The 21521-nt window shown below is 45.4% G+C and overlaps 1 protein-coding gene and 1 long non-coding RNA gene across 6 annotated transcripts in view; one reads left to right on the top strand and one right to left on the bottom strand.

Moving 5' to 3' along the window:
* The window catches only part of LOC116850048 (plexin-A4), a 300999-nt gene that overhangs the window by 63449 nt on the left and 216029 nt on the right, over positions 1–21521 (bottom strand). For all 5 annotated transcript variants that reach the window (XM_032827842.1, XM_032827843.1, XM_032827844.1 and 2 more), the window contains one exon: positions 17212–17394. In XM_032827842.1, the coding sequence (XP_032683733.1) occupies positions 17212–17394 (183 nt within the window). The remainder of the gene's footprint in view (positions 1–17211; positions 17395–21521) is intronic.
* Positions 1–21521, top strand: part of LOC116850050 — a 77011-nt gene that overhangs the window by 46945 nt on the left and 8545 nt on the right. The gene's annotated exons all lie outside the window — the stretch shown is intronic.

Genomic DNA, 21521 nt, shown 5'->3' with positions numbered 1-21521 from the left:
GAGAGAGAGAGAGAGAGAGAGAGAGAGAGAGAGAGAGAGAGAGAGAGAGAGAGCGAGAGAGAGAGAGAGACGAGGCGGGACAGGGGATGTGTAACGGGAAAGCGCGTGAAAGGGGTGTCAGGTCGAGGATAGAAGGGCGGGGAAGGGAGGGAGGGTAGAAAGAGAAGCGCGAGACGAAGGGCGATGGTGTCGGTTGGAAAGTAAGGTGCAAGCGAAAAAAAAGAGCGAGATAGATAGAGGCCGTGGAGAAATGGAGGCGTCTGGTTCGACACGCCGAGTGCACGGGTATTTCGAAAATTCGATAAATCTCGCCCCCGCAACCCCACTCTCCTCGCTCTCCTTCTCGCCTGACTCCTACCTCTCAGCCTCGCCGCACACATCGACCGCCTGAGCGCGATGAAATTTCCTCGTCGTCCCAATCTCTCGTTATTCCCGGGACGTTCTGGGCGCCCGGCTATACCTCGGCTTTTCCTCCCCGAGGAAAGCTCCCTTTCGCACTACCCCCGCGCCCCCGCTCGTCCGCCTTGGATCCACATTCTGCCCCATCCTTTCCACTAACTGTTCTCTCTCTCTCTCTCTCTCTCCCTCCCTCCTCCCTCCGTCCGTGACTCACCGCCACTTATTTCGCCGTCACGCTCTTCTCATTTCTGCGAGTCGATCGTAGGACACGATCTCGCGGCCATAAAAGGACTAGCCGAGAGAGAGAGAGATGGTTAATAGGCGCGTGAGAATCGAGTTTCGCGGCGAAATGGCCGACCGTGACGAGGAAGACACGGCTGACGGAGAAGTTCTCCGAAAGGTTACAAACAGCTTCGCTGAGACTGTATACGAGAGAACGACGGCGGAGCAAGCGCTGCTCGTTCCAGGTAACGATAAAGACGTCCCGAACACGGACGGATTGACAGATCGGGAAGATAGTCAGGCGGGAAGTCCGCGAGAGAACGCTTATCAACTTCGCTCGGTCGCTGCTCCGGCTCCAAACTTGGTAAAACCGGGAAGTGAATTTAAAATGATACGAGGAAGACTCGTGTCCAAGCGAACTCGAGACAATCTTCGAACGAAGTTGCCGTTTTCTTTCGCGCACATAACTGAAAATATACTTTCGTGTACGTCCGTTGTCCGAGAAACGAAAATTGACGCAGAACCCTGTAGGAACCATCGCAGAAATATGATGAATTGGTAGAAGCGCATTTATAAATAGCTAGAATTTAGAAATATAAATGTAAAAAATAATGCAATTTATGACTGGGCATTAATCAATTAAAGTTTTCTTTGACTAAAATAAAGTTTTCTTTTACCGTAATAATCGGCGAATCGACCATCAGAATTAATCAATCGTCATATATAAAGCCATGAATAATCTTATCGTCTGACGAAATTCATTATTAATCGAGTCTTGATGTGACTGATTAATAATTAATTTCATCAGTCGATTAGATTATCCGTTATTACTATATATTCCATATATTTCATGTATGGCGATTGATTAATTTTGATTATTGATTGGCCGATTATTTGAGTGAAAGGAGGTTTTGATCAATTAATATTCAACACTGGCATACGAATCTACAAAATTCAACATGTTTGCACAAACACGTTAATGAGTCATGCGGTTTGTTTTTATTACTTCTCATGATTAATTCCATTGTTAGAACTTTAAATCGCGCTTGTAGCTGTAGTTTATTTCCGTCTGTCTCTCTTTCTCTTTAAATATTATTTTTTTTGTATCTATATGCCAACTCGCTTTGTCGCCAAGCAGATGAAAGATCAACGCAGGTCAGAAAGTTAACCAAGCAATCAGGAGCAATGGACTTCCTTTTGCTTTCCCGGGCGTATGTTCGTGACACGGCGCGGTTCTCCTTTCTCGTATTTCGCGAAAGCATTTCTCGCGGTCTCGCGAGAAACGCGTCTCATTAACCTTCTTTCTCGATAAAAAACGTCGCGCGGCTTTTCAGAACACTCTGCGTGGGTCAGATGGCATAAAACTTTGGGAACAAACATGACGCGGTGAACCGAAGTTTTTCTTTCCCTTTCATACCCTGCGCATCCTATCATGTACACAGTATCCATCGTACGAACATATTGCGCCCATGGAAACACCCAGAAAGAGAGAGGGCCCGCTCTCTTATCTTACTCTTTTAGAAAATCACGAAAGAGAAAATTTGTTCGAAAATTTCAAGAAAGCAAAGATCTTTCTCAGTTTCGTGCAGCCACAGAAAATGACCTGATTAATCAAAATACAGAAAGTACACCCCGACAAAGTTTAAGAGCCAATTCCCTAAACTATACGCCAGCGCAAATTTGCCTTCCTCAGCGAATTTCGCGTCTTTCACGTTCCCTGCTGCGGCGCGTCAATCAGCAACTAGGAGCCAAGCTCCCAATCGAGCCAGAAAATAATTGGAAACCGCGGTCTCTCGGCACAATAGCCAGATAAGCAATAAGTTACCTGCAATCCACGCAGATAAAAATTATAAATTTGTATCTTTTCGGAGCAGTCCGTTACCTTTAGCGAACGCCAGCGCGAATAATCAACATTCGGTTTCGATGGTCGATAACTCGCGGATTCTGCGCAATGGAGGTGTATCGTAGGAGTTATTGCAGAATTTCCAGATAATACGCGCGCGCAGAGAACGGTAGCATTAAAGTATCGGGATATACCTAAATGGATGTACTGATATTTTCGTGGCACGTTGCTATGCGCCGTTGGCGATCCTTGCTCGCGACTCGCAATGATATTGTTACATATTTGTTAGCATTTGACTGGTTTACCTGTTCGCTCTGAATTAGCTGTTTTAATGGCCGTGCCAGTCATCACTCTCGCGAAGCGACGGCATCCGTAAATAAGTTTTTAATTAACGCGCGGGACGTATTTTTAGTATAGCGTGCGCTCGCACGCGATAAATATTTACGATGCTTATAACTTATAAAAGGAGACGCGCGGAGGGGAAGTTATATATCCGTGAATAAACGTCCGGAGCGCCATATGGCGGAAGATACTCTTTCCGACAAGACTTCGCGAAAGCGTGTTAATAATTCGTGGCGTGGAAACAGAACGTGCTCGACCGGAACCCCGTAGCCGATCGATCGCCGTACCGAACTAATGCTCGCGGCCGTGTCTGTCGACTCTCGTCCTAATCGCGAGGCCGATTAATTCCGCCGTTATGTCACGCTTAATTTCGTATCTTTCAACGTTACAGAAGCGCTGTGCTCTCTCGTGCACTGACCGCGATATCACGCGTGACGGGGCTTGATAAACAGCTTCGTCCTAAATTACGTTCAAAACAAGCTAAAATATTACGAGAAATATCCGATTAAATAATCCGATTACAACGCTGTCTAATTAACGGAATAAATTAAATTACGATTAATGTGTAGCGCGCTGAGGTATTGAGCAGGCCATCAACTATTTAACGAATGATCGATGGTGTAGGTGTAATGAGCGACATGTAATGTGTTCGCTTTGACTTACTTCAGCAACAGAGTTAATTTAACTTTAAAATCCTAAACATTAAAAGTTACGTGAACCTTAAATATGGGTGAATCTTATTTAGCGCATTTTCTTGTGCTCATTCTAGAAAAATGATAGAAATTTAATACTTTTTCTTAATCAGAATAGGAATCCTCGAGGAATATGATCCTATTAATATTTTTCAGATCTAATAAAGTAAAAAGAGTTATAATAAAAAAAATTAAAAACACATGATTTTAAGAACAGTAACGTTTTCAAAATTGGTCCGGATAAATTTTATCCATGTCCAGAGTTCTCGAGTTGATGTACATTCGTTATTGTCAATAATGAATCGTGCATATCCGACTAATAAACAGTTTATCGAGTTTTCTCGTGAACGTCGGGGAAAGGAAATATTTGTCATCTTCGTGAGAGAATTATTCGCGACTCGGTCGGCGAGATAAAAATTTCACATAGATCGTCGCGGGGAAGAGATGATTAACACTAGCTCTACATCAATATTTCTCCGGGAACGACGAAAATACCTCCGACCGGAGACTGTCTCTTCTTCTTATTTTAACGCGCCACACGACAGACCATGAAAATCCGACTCTAATGTCCACTCTAAAAGCCGTTAAAATATCAATAATAGATCACGCTTCCCATCGGCTCAACGCGCCTATGATGGACGTATAAATTAGTGAATCCTTTCGGTCGATCGCCGGACAAATTGATCCCTTGGAGGGTCTGACGCTGAGCCGCGGATCGGCCTAATCGAGAGGGGAAAGGGTCCCCCTAAGCAAGGTAGCCGCTACCCTTATTAATATATATATATATATATATATATATATATATATATATATATATATATATACATACATACATATATATATCTCCCCCTCTCTAGCCGACGGATTAATTAATTTAGCCGTATTACGGTATCGCGGTGCGCGCTCAGTACGAAGGATTATAATCTCGGCCGGTCTCGCGATTGCGTCCGCCGAGTGAGAACACGATCGGGGCCGGCGAATACGGCTGGCGTTTACGTCCGCCACGATAAGATCGTTACCGGCGATTGGAATTTTCAGACGATCCGAACATACGGTAATCCAATTGTTCGCGGATGTTGCAGTCGCGCGGTTCGCCGCAGCCTATTATTGCGCATTGATGAAACTGTGCGACGAGGACGTCCCCATTAGCCGCGCTTACCGCCCCCTCGTTCCCCGTTGCTACGGCCGCGTTATTATCATCGAACCGTCGCCGTTATTGTCATCGAACGTCGCGATGCGACGCGACGCGACACGGCGCGAGAGCGAATAATAAATTACGGCCGATCATCGATCCGTCCAGGCGAGCGAGCGAGTGAGCGACCCGACATGCTGGAATTCTTTCCGTTCGGCGATGCGTGTAATGCGAACGAACGACGAATCCGCTTTGGATCCTCGATTAAAAGCACAGCCGACTATTTAGCGGAGCTCGGATTTAGCGGGCGATTCTTCCTCTCCTTTCCTCTCCTCTCCTTTCCTCCGTCGAAGATTTTCACGCTTTTTCCGAACAGAGGCAGGTCTGGCAGAAACATTGGCATAGCGCAAACAGCTGAATGAATCGGGCTTCATGTTGACATTATTCTTATATGACTGATGTACAGTACGAAATATCTCGCGGGTAATTTAATGTTCGAATTTAATGTGTAATGTATCCGACAATGATCTCTCTCACGTGCTTAAAAATAGATTTTCTTTAAAAAAAATATCGCGATTTTATAATTTCTGAATTTCTTGAACGATCGAAATAAATGATGCACATACATCGGTATGCAAACGTAAAAAAGAGCGCAAACAAGATATTTCGCGGTCCTGGATACGCGCTTTGCAGAACATGAGGTATCTCACGAGACATATGCGATGCGTTAGTATGACGATCGGTCGACGAGAAACTTACGGCTCATTCGCAAATTGCGACGATCTCGACGGCCGTGATCCCGGCTTATGCGTAATTCATACCTTTTCGCATGACGCAACCCGTGTGTCTCGTGTCGAGCCCTTTCGCGAATATTGGGATGATGCCCGGCTCGTGTCGCATCTACCCCCAACGGGCCGCACGTTAATACCAATTAATTAACTGGGAATCTCTGAGCTTAACCCATTACTGGCCCTTAACCCACGGTCGTCGCCCTCGCACACGTGTCCTCGAAATGCGACGCGTGCAATAATCGAACATGCCCTTCAAAGCGCGCACCCCGATGATTCCTCTCCTCTCTTCTCCCTCTCTCTCTTCCCTCTCCCGACAGCGCAATGCTCGCCGATCATGTACAAACTGAAACTGATACACTTAATCACGCTGCGGATCAACATTACTTCGTGACTCGAGCCGTGAACGCGCCAGATACTACTTTCTTTTACTACAGTTCGTGTTACATAGTTGGCGGCACGTGACCCCGCGTGTTTAGCGCGAGAATATGCGAAACGTCGAGCGCATCATCGCATCCGAGCGTTGCCGTGCTGCAAACGTCGGCGCATCTCGCTCGTAAAATCCACTCCGCCGCAGCATTCACGAGAACCGCGGAAAGATCGAAGTATTAACGAGGGAAACGCGTGCGAGGGATGTAAACGCGCAAAATAGCAATTTGTTGGCAATTAGGTTCATTAATTTAACAACGTAAATATATTACTATCATCGTACGTTCAAATATACGAAAACACGGAAATCCGGTCAATAATGGTATTACCATAATAATAATCGCTATTTTCTCATTATATGTATCTACACTGCAGTCTCTTATGCTGTAATATCGCGTTGCCGATGTAACGTGCGTGTGTACGCGCGCGGGTGTATGTGTGTGCGTAGACTCGCGCAGTATGATAACAGCGTGTTACAGCAGCAGCAACAGCAGCAACGCGCAATTCCGATTTTCCCGAATTTTGTCGTGGCTATGTTTAAGCGTTTTTTAATCGAAACCCAATCGGTCGATTCGTTTAGTTCCGACGCGTTTTCGTTTTTTTCCTTTTCATTCCGAACCGCGAAATGGAACGAGCGCACGCACCGAGACGATCGCTCATCCCGATGTTCTAAACGCAGCCGTTGCGTTATTAATCCCAATACTCCGTATAGTCGGTCGATTGATGGACGTTGGAATTAATCTACGATCCACGCGGTTAGGGCGGCCCTCCGTCTATCCTCGCAGCAGCTACGACCGATGAACTCGCTATGTCGATGGCCAAATTCTACGACGGCGAAGAGATTTTCCCCGAGAGCTCGTTCGTCTCGCGACGAGCGCCTCGGTTGGTCAATCGATGGATCGATCCATCGACGTGGGATGAAGGTTGTTTTTCTTTTTTTTTTTTTTAACTTGGAGACGCGCGAGCGATTCCTCCCCGGAAATTTTCGACGAGCCTCCGTCAGCGAAAAGCACGCAGCGACAGACGATTGCATAACGATCGATGGCGTGATTCGACATTCAGAAGGGTCGGCCGGAGAGGAAGAGAGGGGAGTATTGTCGGAGTCGTAAATTTGTAACTACTCGCGGATGTCAAAATTGAATTTTGCGGGATATTACGAGATTGAAGCGACCGGGAAGAAAAATATAATGAACATTTTATCGAATGCACAGAGGGAAGTAATGGAAGCGCGTATGAGCCGCTTCCCTGACATGCGCCCCGCTAAAATTCGACGTTAACTCCCGTTATATCGGATATCGGAAAATCAAACAATTTTATTCAATCGCGCTCTATGACTTCCCGACCCGAAGGCCCATCCGGATCGAACTTCCATTTTGCACAGAAAACACATTACACGTCGCCCGCGTCGAATGCGGATGCATCCTGTTCGACTCTGTTTGCGGCACTCGCCTGTGTAAAGGACGCTTCTGTTTTCTACTACTCTTTTCGTTCCCCGCAAATTGTCCCGCGGATGAGATCGCTAATCGGCAGATCGAAATTGCGAAGCTGCACGTTGCGAAAACGCGAACACGTCAAGATTCTCCAGCGCTGCCGGACCGTTTGTTTTGTTTCGATTATGGATCGATCTTTCCCGCTTTATTTAGACCGCGAATTTATCGCAAAGTTTCTTGACGTTATCACGCGCACACACGAGAAAAAATCCTCTGCGCACAGATGCGTCTTATTCAATATGTTCCCACGAGTGTCGGGCATTAATCGATAAAAATTTTCTTTAACTAAAATAATGGACGAATCAGTCACTAATATTAATCAATCATCATGTATGTAATAATATAAGTGGTTTAATCGGTGGATAAAATCAAGTGTATAATCGATCACTTCAAAGTTTGTTCAACAATTAATTTCATCAAATATTGAAATTATTTGTGACTTTACAGATGAGCATATTTATTATCTGAGTCGATTAATGGCCAACGCTGGTTCCCACAATTAAGGAGGAGCGAAGAGCTAAAAGATAGTTTCCGATAGTTTAGCTATCGCTACCATAAACGTCGGCGGCGCGTTGTTAAACACAGGAACCGGCATGCGATGGTTAATTATCGCCGCAGTGAAGTTAGCGGTCTCTCTCTCTCTCTCTCTCTCTCTCTCTCTCTCTCTCTCTCTCTTTCTGCTTCGGCGAGACGAGCACCGTTTCGCCCGAGCGAGCCGATCGATCAATCGATCGCCGCGTTGTCGCTCGCAACAACCGCGGGACCGCGATCCGAGTAAGATGCGTATTAATTAAGAGATCGACGTCAGATGCGTTGGCAATTAGTCGGTCGCAAGTAAACAGAACCGATGAGGAAGACCTTCCATTGTAGGAGATTATAACGGAGTAACTGAACTTGTCGCTGCTCGACGTCGAATGTCTCCCGAAACCCGTTAATTACGGAAAGCTGCGTTAATTAGTCGGAAGGAAACATCGGTAAGTCATCCGCCCCTCTAAGCTGATATTCGAGGGGCAAAAAGAAACGGAATATTGTGTGGAATAGAATATTATGTTCTAGAAGAATATCCTGTCGTAACAACAGGCAAGTGCAGACGTGAGAACTGCAGGCAGTCGTCGCGCAAAAGCGACGAAAAGAAACAGATGTACTTGCTGCCGGCAAAAGATAAAGAAATAAGCCGAGATAAAAAGAAAATAAAGTGTATTAATCACGAAATACGCAGGTTGAGCGGGAATGAAAAAATGAGTAAATGAAGGGGATGGAATGGATGATAATGGATGAGACGAGAAATGAATATTAATGACACGGAATGTAATGTAAATGAGAGGCGGCGAGTTCAGGAGTTTTGAGTATAAAAAAGCAATAATTAAATACCGCATATATTTGAAGGAGCTAATGAAAGATTTCCGTACGCCGGAGGCAGTAAATTTCGATTGATAATACCAGATATTAAAGGACAATTTGTGAATCGCAGAAGTGCGAGGTATATGCAAATCATTCATACGGAGGACGGAAGATCGTTCGCAGACCTTGAGGTGAAAGTGAAAATGCTCGCGAGTGCAAGATGGCATTTCTGTGAATAGTACTCTCTAAATTTCTTCGAGAGAAATTCCACTCGAAAAGAGTAAAGTCAGTAGACAGCCGAGTCACTTGGAGTCGAGTGACTTTTCTCTCATATAGAGTGAATTCTTTCGCTCTGAACCGTCGGATGAATCCTTTCACTCGGAATGGAAGGATTAAACTGATACGTTCCACCGTTGTTGGAACAAAAACGTGAAGAACTGACTGAAACAATCGCCCATGAGGAGCCAAGAATCCACTCTATAGCTCGAGTTAAAGATTCACTTTTGTGAGAGATGAAACGTCGCTTCATTCCGAATAGTAGTGTTTTACAATCGTTTCGAGGGAATGTTGCTGCTCGTTTTGAGTGAGTTCCACTCCAAGAAATTTAGGCGGTACAAGAAGCAATTAAAAAAGAGAGCGGCCGCTGCGGTAGGCGTTCTGTAGTCAATTTAAGAAAATATAATAGCGACAAGTGACAAAGAGACAACAGAACGGAGTCGTTAGACTCTGCAAACGTTTTGTGTTCTCTTTTGTGTATGGCGATGGAAGAAGCTGAAGAACTCCTTAGTAGACGGAGCGACAATACCGATTGGATACGCGCCGACGCCACAAAGCAGGTACTTCGGTTTTCTGCCTTTCAGCATGGAATCGCGCGTTAAGTACGATGTGGAATTTCTCCTTTTTCTCCTCTAACGATCAGAATTTGTTCGTCGTGCCGATGTATAAAGCGAAAAGTTATAGGATTCTAATGGAAAAATCGGATACGTCGTTACGCCGTTTTATGTCGAAGTAACGCTCGGATGAATCGAGAGAGGGAGAGAGAAAGAGACGCGATTCGAAACTTGGTCCCACGATACGCCGCACTCGTGGGGCCCGAAGCCGCTACCGGAAGGGATGTCGATGGGCATGCGTAAATATATCAGCGGTGACCCCACGCCGTGACCCCCCAGTCACGGATTCTCGCGTAGTCGTATATAATAAGCAGCGGAACTTTCATTAACAGCTCTCGGACAAAGTTTCGTATGTCGGTGCACTCCAATAGCGGGGTATCCGCGCGAATAGCGTACCGCGATTCGTTAATTCGCGAGACACCAACTGAGAGTTATACGCGAGAGAACCATGGATCTTAAGCCTTATGTCCACGATGCTAGAAATCAGTCCGAGATCTCGACTCGAGAAACGTGTAATCGATAAAACTGTCACCTTTCCGTAAAAGCTGCAAATGGATTGGTTGCTTTTTTCTCGGGCCGATTTCTAGTATCGTGGACACAAGGAACCTTTGTACACGAAATCGCACGGGAAGAACGACCAAAAATTGATAGCGCGCGAATGGAGTTAGGAACGGTGGGGGTAATAGATAAAAGTGACAAGCGGAAACAGTAGTAGTTGCAATTAAAGAGATAATTATCCAACCTTTAGCCTTATCTAACGAAGCAGGACGTTAATAGCTACATTGAAAGAAAAAAAATATGTAAAAATTATCAAATATTTATTTGATAGAGGTACTAACAGCATACTTAAACCTAAATTTTTTATTAAAAAAAATAATAGCTTTCATAAAAAAAACTAAGGTTTTCTTAAGGTTTCAAGAAGATATTTTTTTCTTATTTGAAAAATATTGTATATTTGTATAAATAAATGCATGCTGTAAAGAGTATCGGCGACTCGAGATGGTCCTAAGATCGCGACGCGCAAATAATTTCCACGGCGAGTCCATCCCCGAGGTGTCTCCGAAGGAAGGTTGTTTGCCGGCGCGTTCGCACAAGCGACTGTGCCAATGTTGCGCGTGCAAAGCACACCTCGAGAAGGCTGACCCCGCGCGACCTGTGCCAGTCAGTCCGCATTCGGCCCCGCACGTTTTATCGGTATACGCAGCCGCGTGTGTGTATAAGTGGACGCGATCATTAATTAATACCTTCCGGGACCGCGCGCGAGACGAGTCATGAATCAATGCGGCGAGTAAAGGCGCGCGAGCGCGGTCGTTTTCTCGCGTCGTGCCGGAATCGGCCGGACGAAATATCTCGCCGCATCGCGGCGGCCGATCATCGCAATGATAAACAATGCCGCGCGACTCGATTATTAATCACCGACCGGCCGATCCGGCGCAATTAGCCCGCGAATCGATGCACTCGTGCGAAACTCGAGAGCGCGAGTGAGCGTCGGCGTTTTCCGCGCGCTCGCGATACACGACCGCGAGAAATCGCGGCGCTTTCCATCGTTATTAATAGCCCGCGGTGTGTGTATGCGTGTGTGTATGTGTGATCCGGTTTCTAAATCGCGGGACGTTGGTGTATTCCCTCCCTCCCCCTCCTCCCGAAAGATCGTGCCGCTCGGCGGCAAGAATGCACCAACAATTTAATATTCAGCCGTCGCTCTCGGATTTTCTACGCCGGACGCGTTTCTAATTAAAGTCGCCCTCCGCTCGGCTCGGAGCGGCGAGTTCGCTTAAAACTGCAAAAAGTCAACGGGGTAGGTCGCGATGTAGGTCGCGAGACACGTTGTTACTTTCTTGCAATCTTTATGCATAATACACGAAAACTGCTACCAAGTGTTGATCGATATCGCGACGCTCGCCGTGGTTCTGGAAACGAGTTTGCAAGTACACGAAGAAGACACTAAGGATATTACTCGCTAAATATGGTTGCTATAACGAGATAGTAATGTCGAAATTTGTCGAAATTTTTATCTTACGTAAATTTCTTTTATTTAACCTGATAGCTGAAAGGCTCCCTTTAAAACTTACAAGTGCCATTTTGTTTTTTTCTGCCTTTTTTAGAAGCTTGGATTTCAGTTTATGTGTATTAACATACACTGATCCCCTTCAGAATATACAGATGTCAGAAAGTTGAGATCGAAGGTGGAGCTACAATTTTGACTCGGGTCCATACGTGTTTGAGCGATACTGACGGTGATACATGCCGCAACCAAATTTTACGGATCTCTCAACCATATCTGTTCTGCAGACCACAACAGAGAGACAAAGAAAGCAATATTCCTTCGGTTGGGGCAACTGTATACATACGAGAATGTACAGACCATTACGTATCATGAGAACTGTATAGATGGGCATATAACAAGAGTAACTTTTAATGCCATATCTATTTGCTTGAAATTACATAAAGTTTTTCCTTAATTATATATATGAGTGTAACGACTATAGCAATTTTCTCCGAAATGAGTTTTCTGCGTCCAACCCTCTTGTTGGAGTGTATCCCGCCGGAGATTCACAGCAGTGACGGTTCCCACACGCGTCAATAGCATGTCGCGTGATAATTTAGTCTTCCGTAATATTGATACGCCAATAATTGGTGAGCCCCGATATATGTTGAGGGAATGTTATCGGCGGAATGTAACCGAGAATAAAATCGCCCCGCACAACAATATCGATCGATGTAACGGGAGGCTCCGTAATTAGCATGTTCATCGAGTTCAACGCGCACGATAAAATCAATTTAGCTGAAAGTCAACAAATGCATCTGCCAACTTCATTTACGTCGCACTCGAAGAGATCGATCATTTAGTGACAGTAATTATCAAACTATCGCGACATTCCGACGACTAATATTCGCGTCACGTATTTCTGGGCGAGCCCTCTCTCTCTTAAACTCCTTTCTCCTCTACCTCCTTCCTATTCGTCCTCCACTCGAAGAACACTCTGTCTGTATAGGAGCGGGGGGAGGCTAGCTTGACGTCAAACTAGTTCTCTTCATCTTGCTCACAACTTCTTGCTAAATGATCGGAGCACAAAAATCAAGATTATAGTAACTAATCAGCACACAAGAAACACTAAATATTGAGATAGGTCTCACTCATCCTGCTGAAACTTGATAGGAGTGGAGACTTGCCGTTGAATTCGGCGAATGAATCTGTGCTAGCTGGAAATCGAGCCGCTGACCCGGTCAGTTTCCGATTTAACTGTATCAATTAATATTAAGTGCAGCCACGTACGTCATATTTAGCCACGTGTCGCACGTGAGGATGCGCGCCTTGGCGTTATTAGGTCGGGCACGCGAAGCGGTAGAGTCGGAGAGAACAATAAGAATCGCGAAGCAATGTGATCGAAGTCGATCGACCGATAAATTATACACAGGACTGAACGCGGAGTGGGGATGACCTCGTCCTCGCTTTCCCGGCTCTTTCGGTGTCGATTCGCGTACGACGCGTGTTTCATCGTCACCCCGTCGCTCACCATCCCCTCGGGCCGCCCCGATGCGACCTCGTAGTCTTCGCGGCACGTCCGTAGATACGGTCGTAAAACTTGGTCGCGCCGACAATGCGGGATGCTATTTGCCATAGCAGCATCGATGATACTTTTTCCCCAGTGAGTACTCGTGACATCGGTATTTCGCGATATTAGCTCCGGTTTCGATATTTGGGAAACGATATCGAGCTGAAGATAAACATTACGGAAGAAGAAAGTTAGCTGCAGCAGCGGGAATCTGTGTGTGATAGCTAAATCTTGCGTTGTAGCATATGGATCCCCTAAAAGCGTAGCTGCTAGTAAAGACATATATACATAGGAAAACAGATACAGTCATTCAAGTAAATATTACTTGTTTCAAGTATTTCGTAAGTTTATACAATCTATCGTACGTTCGCTACAAGCATCAAATTTATTCAAAATACTTTTTTAGTAAATCGGCATTTCAATCAGGAATATTAAATTGAAATAAAAATTCAGTTTGCTTACGACATAGAGTCGAATCGACTTCTTTTTCGACAAAGTGTTATGATATTCCAGCAAAGACAAATAAATTTTTCTTTTACATGGGCTTTTCTAAAATTTATGATTCTTTGCTGAAGATAACCATCCTCATTCAAGAGAAAGAAAGTAAATTGAGTAGGCGATTTCTTAGTAATAGAATGATATTTTTCGATGTGCAGTCATATATTTACTTATGAAGCCGATATATTATAGCTGTATTGCAAACCGATATCGTAAGCCGATATTGTAGTCATATATTTAGCTACGAAACAGATATAGTAGCAACAGTAGCAAAAGTTTGAGTTACAGCAGTAATTCTTAGTTACAACAACGAATATATTTTCAGCAAATCATGATCAGCTATAGCAGTGAAATCTCTTTTTCCATGGTAGAGATGCGCATGCAATAATTACCAGGAATAATCGATATACTTGTCCCATTGTTTTAATTATTCCTCTTCCCCCCTCCCCCCCTTTCCCCATGGCCAGGTCAAACTTGTTGGTTTGATTATTGCACGCGATATCGGTATTACAAAGCATCGATATTCCCGCAGACAACGAACGATATCGGTAGCCGTGATACTCGATATTGAATGCGGTAAAGATATCGATGCGCACCATTAAATCTAACAATACAGGCGAGCTCGCCTGTACAGCTGGAGGAGGGTTTTACGACGAGGTGGTCTCTCTCGCGGAGCTAATAAAACGAGCTCGCGAAATCAAGAGCGGGAGATATTATAAGCCTCCGGTATGACAATATTCTGTCATCTGGCAGACATGCCATCTGCACCGGAACGAAATATTTGATTTGCGCGAAAATTCAGATTTCACTCTTCATAAAAGTCGCGCACATGTCGCAATATCTCGAAAACAATCGGTACGTGTGTGCAAAAACATCGAGAAAGAACCGTTCTCGAAACGAAATGACATATTTCTGGCGATCCTGAGAGAGATGGCTGTACGAAGTATTTAGCAGTCGTAACGGTATAATACTCGTCACCGTAGAAATTCGCGAAGCCGTCGTTATTTATTATTGTTATTATCGTCGTCGTTAGTTGGGCGTTGGTGAAATTTTCACCGCTATCCGCCACTCGCGGTTACATTATCAGTTCCTGACAATATTGTCAGGAGAAAATTCCTTGGATTGTTATTACTCTCTCTGAAGCAGCGTTGATTTGTTTATTATCTTCCAATTATTTAATTTTATTTGTTTTATTTTATACTTATTTTTTCTGTAATACTTTTGCGCTTGAGGGGACTGTGTCCTAGAACGCACAATAAATAAAGCGCTCTCTCTCTCTCTCTCTCTCTCTCTCTCTCTCTCTCTCTCTCTCTCGTAGCCTTAACGATTCTCGGGGCGTGTTATGCCCGGATATAAATAAATCTTCCTGCAATAATATAAGCGCGCGCGCACTTGCTCGCTCTCTTCGCGTAAATCGGCTTGACCTATCGAGCGAATTGATCGGCCGCTCGGAAGAACATTAGCGAGCGTTGCGCGCCGGAGGCGAGGTCTCGCCGAGATAATCCATTTCCGCTGAAATGGCAAAAGGTATTACGTCGCGGGGCCTCAACAAAGGAGAATCACGAGCCACCCAGCAGCCGGGGTGTACCATTCCGAGTGTTAAACGTCCGAAGCGGGGTTACACGTCGCCCGTTTACGAGACCGATAAATCTCGGAGGAGCGCGGTGGCGCGAGTCGCGAGGATAGAGATTTCACGTTCGCGGTGCGCCGTAAATAATATAAATTTATACCGAGATATGACGTCGCGGCGCAAAAACCGCGCCTACCGATGTGGAGACGCGGATGTTGGAAGTCGCGCGCGTATACAGGCTCTCTGTTGTGCGCACCCCTCTCTATATACGCGTTATTACTCTATAAATACTATTATCTACAATAGGACGGCTGGCTATATTTAACGTCACTTTCTCTGTCGGGAGGAGGACGATGACTGCCGCTCGAGATCGCAGCGCGCGCACCAATGTGTTTCCTTCCTATCTGCTGCTGTACGCGACGCAACATTTAACGCGGTTAACGCTTCGAAAAATAAAGCCACGATCGACGATGTGCAGCCTGTTATGTAAGAGACATCCTTTCCATGCGCGACAAACACGAAGTGACCGTTCGAAGCGCGTAGAAAATCCCACGACAATTTTCCGCGACTTCATCCGCCGGCGGTAAAGCGAGCTTCCCTGGGAATCTCTGGGCTTTCCCGGCGATTCGGGGCGGATGACAGGTAAAATTTTAGTAAATCGATCGCCGTAAAACGCCGTACCGAAAGGCCAACCAGCGTCGTTCGACAAAGGGGATGATATCTCTCGCTGGGAAGCGGAAAGCGTTCCCGAAATTTAATCGTATTTCCCGGCTTACGTTCGGGCCGTTTCAGAGCTACTGCGAAGAATACGGGGAAGAAAGCGTTATTTGAAGGAGAGGAAGGGGGGAGGGGACAAAAGAGAAAAGCGCGAGAATCGTGCCGCGAGCCGATCGCCGTTCGCAGCGATCTTACTAACGACGCAATTGTTCCCCTATGAAGATTTCATACAGGGGATTGTTTTAATGGCGATGCACGATAATGCGCTATCCACGATCCTCGAACCTCGCCCGCGCGAATACACGCCGTGATCGTGTTCTTTTGTTCGTTTTTTTCCGGACCAGACCGCCGAACGATTCCGCCTATCGCGCGGCCAATTACATGGCCCGTTGTAACGCTTATAAGCCGCGCGGCGTTTGATTCACGACCGTGGTAATCGCGCGGCGATCGCGATTAATTTAACGATCATGCGGCCACGATGATCGAGGAAGACCTCGATACACATGCGAGGAGGAGAGTACACGGGCGTGTGCCTGGCCGACGTGTGTGAGCGCGCGCGCGAGACTACTGAACTTTGCCATTTGATCTCCCGCGCTTCGACCCGTTAAGTTCAGGGTTGCTGAACTCCTCGCTTCCGGCGTCGAAGAGATTCGGCTGTGGACGAGCGGAGAGTCGCTCGAGTGCCGACATTCGAATCGATACGCGAGATCCTTCGCTAATCGCCGACTTTTAAACGCCGATTTCGTCAGTTAATTCTATCCTTTCTCTTGCTTTCTCCCTCTCCTCCCTCTCTCTCTCTCTCTCTCTCTCTCTCTCTCTCTTTTCCTCCCTCCTTGCCCCGCTCTGTCCGCCGTAATTACATCGCGATTTTCTACGTAATTACGAGATAGACGCGGCAATGATGACCGATCACGGGATTCCTCTTTACGCAATTCAACCTGCACGTCAAGTGGAAATATTATTTCGTTATACACTTGATTTTTACGCGCTGTACAATTTGCCGGCTCTTTGTGCCGATTATTCCCCTCATCGAATGTAATGAATGCTTAAGTTAATTTGCCGGGTAATAAAAGCACGACTGGAAATATTCCGTCACAATCGATAACTCGACTGAATGTCGTAGATAGATGTTGTTTAACAACCTCGTGACTTAATTGTTTCGCGTTGTCTTTTTCAAAGACATACATCAAGACTTTCTCATAGACTCGCGGTAGAATTGCAAAAGTGACGGTCGCGTTTTGTCGAGAATAAAAGGAGTCGTGGATATCGAATTATCGGGTCGATTAATTTCGAGCACTGACCTTCTTGAGGTGTCCTTTATTGGTGCCTACGAAGACGACGGTGTAGTCGCCGGTCGAAGTGGCTGCCACTGCCGTTAAATGAGTCTCGAACGTCAGGACTGAAGTTGCACCCATCGGTTCCTCGCCCCCTAGGGGCGTGTTCACGTCGAGACCGCAGAAATCCTCGCCGATCGTTTGCAGCTTCTGTAAGCGAAAAGAAACGTGTTGTGTCATAACGCGAGCATGATATTCCACGATAATGCATGATTCAGCGAATATCCCAGACATCTTGATATTTAATCTGGAACGCTTCGCGCACTTCATTTGAAATCCTCGATTTCTTTTACACGACGCGTCTTTCATTGCTTACATGCACATATCTATCGCATATTATGCACATATTTGTCTCGAGACAATCGAGTCTTTCGTATTCGCGCACCATCATAATCGCGCTCACTCGCTCCGGTCATACTTCTCACGTTAGACGCGAGTACTTAACATTTCTCGCCGGGATATGTAAAACAAATTGCAAGGAAAATATGGGCGTTCCTCGGGTTAAGGATTAAAAGCTCGCTTTATAACGACTAATTCAACGCCCGAGGAAGTAGGCCGCAGCTGATTTTACTTGCAGATACCTAAGCGCGCGCGTTCGAGTGCGCCAAGTATGACAACATAAATCTATTTTTCCGTACACCAACGGGAAATTGCAAAACTCATCCTTTTGACTATCCTACACATGTGCAAAGTGTTATTAAAATCTGAATTTTCCACGTGGAGTACGTTCCCTCGTACGCGCACGCGCGTACGCGACGTGAGACGACGTATTATTTTATTACGGTCTCGGAGAACGAGAAGTGTTCGTTTATTTTATCATATCGTATTCCAATGTAATCTTTCGGCACGTTATTCATACATAATTCGCTCTCTCACTTTTCTCTTTCTTCTCTCTTTTTCTCTCTCTGTCTGAAAATTAAGAAAAAGAAAGAAAAAGCTCCATTTTGCCTAAAGAGTTCAGAAAATTCTTTCCTCGACTTGATATGTAAAGTCAAATATATAGTTACGATTGTTATAAGTAAAAATTATTACCGCATCAGTGTGCAATTAAGAATAATATTTTGGTTCTTGCAAGAACACAAAGAGAGACGAAGTTTCCTCGAATCATTGAAACGAATCGAGAGGAAGACGCGTAAAAAGCATCTCTCGCACTATACGAATCTTGGCGGACGAGACTCAGAGTAGCGCATCCGCCGAGTTGTCGAAACTCGTTTCCTTTTCCCGGGGAAAAGCGTTAGGGTTAGCGAAGCGCGCAAAACCGGGAAAAATATCCGCTGTTGAAATATCGCGGCGAGACGGCTTACAATAAATTATCGCAACGCTGGCGATTAATTCTTGCCGGGCCGACGATTAATCGCGTCCTACGACGCGAGATGTGATATTTTATTGCCCTTTGCCGAACGCATTGCTCTCTCTCCCTCTTTCTCTCTCTCTCTCTCTCTCTCTCTCTCTCTCTCTCTCTTTCTCCTTCTCTTCGCCGTAAAACTCGAAACAAGACGAGAGACGCGAGAAATAAGGGCTCGCAACAAATCTTCTCCCGCATCCTGCGCATAGGGCGTGTATTTTAATGCGTTGTTTGTGGTTGAGTGGGGATTAAAACCATTTAAGGGAGTCACTCACATTAACAACCATTTCACATATTAACAACCAATCAGCCAAAGATAAGTCGTTTTCAGATATTGGTTCTCATCTTTTCTCAGCGTTTTAGCTGTCTCACATTGCATCATTTATATATAATCATCTATATTATCAATAAACTTTACCTTCTCAATCAAAAATTTGTGAGATTTGATCGCTAATTACTCCGCGCGCTCGTGTGCAAGTAGAATTTCGTAAAACTCGATAGAAGAAAATCTTCTACCATTCATGAACTCTACTACGATAATTTTCTATTGAAGTATTAGGCCCGATCTACAATAAATAGAGTAAGGAGTAGGAGTAGGAGTAAGACGAAATGGAAATAAAGCGTCGTCTACAATATGCGGAGTAAGCTTGGAGTAAGAAGTAAGCCGTAAGAATTGGCCAATCGTAGTCGATTATTATAAAAATAATCGTCTATGATTGGTTAATTCTTACGGCTTACTTCTTACTCCAAGCTTACTCCGCATATTGTAGACGACGCTTAATTTATTTCGCTTACTCCCTTACTCCAATAAAAGTTTGCCCATCTATATCACATGAAGTAACCCTGAATTAAGTAGTAAGAGCTAGAGTAAGGGAGTAAGCGAAATAAATTATTTCCATCTCGTCTTACTCCTACTCCTTACTCCATCTATTGTAGATCGGGTCTTAATGAAAGAGCCGCGCGTCACGCGCGTAGACTGACCAATTTTCTTTCATTAATACCTCAGTAATTATCGTGGTGGAGTTCACAAAATGTTAGAGGATTTTTCTATTTAGTTGAACGAGTTGACGCTCGGACAACTTAAATCCAGACACCTTGTACATCCACGTCAGCGGGAGTACGAGCGCGACGAGCCTGTTGACAGCGGGAGCACTGCGAAGTCGGTTGTATTTACATTCCAGGGTCGGTTTCGCCACCCCGCGTGCACACACGCGAGCCCGCGTCCGCGCACACACATGTGCGAACCGCGGTGAACAATTATTTGCATTCGCGGTGCTAATATGCCGCTGACGGCGCTACAGGGACATCGCGGCACGTTTTCGCGGTGACCGCGTGTTCTCGCGGCCCGAGGCGATTACAGAAAATCGGTAACGTCGTCGTTGCGCGAAGCCTGCGTGTCTACAGATATCAGCGGTCAGTACAGCACATTTTTCCCAATGAGCGATGCATCACTTAATTAACAATGTAACTTGCTCGACCGCAGACAGAGTGATGTGCAAATAATGAAACGATGTGCACGAGAAAATCAGATCCGCGATCTGAGATGGACATCGATACCTCTCGTGAGGATTAACGCGTCTTCAAAGTTGCGATATTTATCGAGGATTAGAAACGTCACACATGTCGTTTTTGTGACGTCTGATTTGATGTGTTCGCGTCTTCCTTGTCTGACTATATCGAGACGGAGAATCGCGCACACGCAACATTAGAGACTCGCACGAGTATACGTAACGAGTGCATGTTAATACGAATGAATATACGTTAATAGCAATTTGAGCGGACAGCGAAGTACTCATGCGCGCATGCAGCAATTTGCATATCTAGCGGTCGGGGCGCAACCATGCACCGTTTCTCACTAATTTTAATTCCGCCCGTAAAAAGATGTTAATGCCCGACGTTAATATTCAGCCTTAAATATACGCGCGGGACTTCGGGGGTTTGCCGGATTTACCTTTTATATCACCGCGCAAAGGACGAGACTTAAAAAATTCATAGTATGCAAAAATTCCGCCTCGTCTCTTAATATTCCAGCACAAAGCCGCTGTGTCAATGCTCCGACACACTTGATATTCATATGTTATCCGGCGAAAAAACCGAGAGTGCGATGAATTATTCCGAGACGATGAAGAGCGCTCGAGATTTTCCCCCGGCTTGTCCCTCCGTCGTTTGATTTCCGCGAGAGAAAAAGAGAGGGAAAGAGGTTCTGACAAAGAGGGAAGGAAATGGGGAGCAAAGAGAGGAGACAAAGAGAGAGGATAGGAGAGTAAACAACTTGAGCGAGTGGGCAGAGCGTCGATTGGTCGAAAATGAAATAATCGATGCGCGAATGTGGCTGCAGCAACGCGGTCGAATGATTTCCACGACAGTCAAATCGGCGCGTAACTAATATCAGGATCAAAGGACACTGCTCGACTTGCGACACACACACAGGTTTACCGAGATGGGTACACGTGTGTACATATAGCGCGGTACGTATATCTATACATTAATACGCCATTCGCGCGTATGTACGTGTACGCTCGAGTAGATGTATGAACGACTAATGTCAACAGAACTAATTATCGATCCCCCGACCCCCGCAGCTTCGTCGTATATTCGCTAAGCAAAGTCAATACGTACGGGGTAACTCCGGAACAAATTTCGCGTCTCGTTTCAGCCTGTTTCCGTTTTTCCTCCCTTTTTTTCCACGCTCCAAACGTATTTCCCGTTGACTGATACCGAGCAATAAAAAAGCGCACCCACGGCTGTTATTACAAACGTGCAATCATTCCCGAAAACGTAAACATATTTTGAACGCGCGGCCCGTTCTGTCGCCGAGTAAAACGTTCTCTGATGAAAAATTTCGAAATTTTTATGTTTGCTGTAATCCGATAAAAAGGGACATATATTTTTATTTTCATTTTTGTGAATGTGTGCGTTTTTCTGGGGGGGG

The sequence above is a fragment of the Odontomachus brunneus genome, unplaced genomic scaffold (genome assembly GCF_010583005.1).
Source record: "Odontomachus brunneus isolate Ranch 3 - 2012 unplaced genomic scaffold, Obru_v1 Obru_scaffold_132, whole genome shotgun sequence".
In the NCBI taxonomy this organism is placed as follows: domain Eukaryota; kingdom Metazoa; phylum Arthropoda; class Insecta; order Hymenoptera; family Formicidae; genus Odontomachus; species Odontomachus brunneus.
Note: the sequence above shows the minus strand (reverse complement) of the source record. Positions and strands in the feature narration are given on the sequence as shown.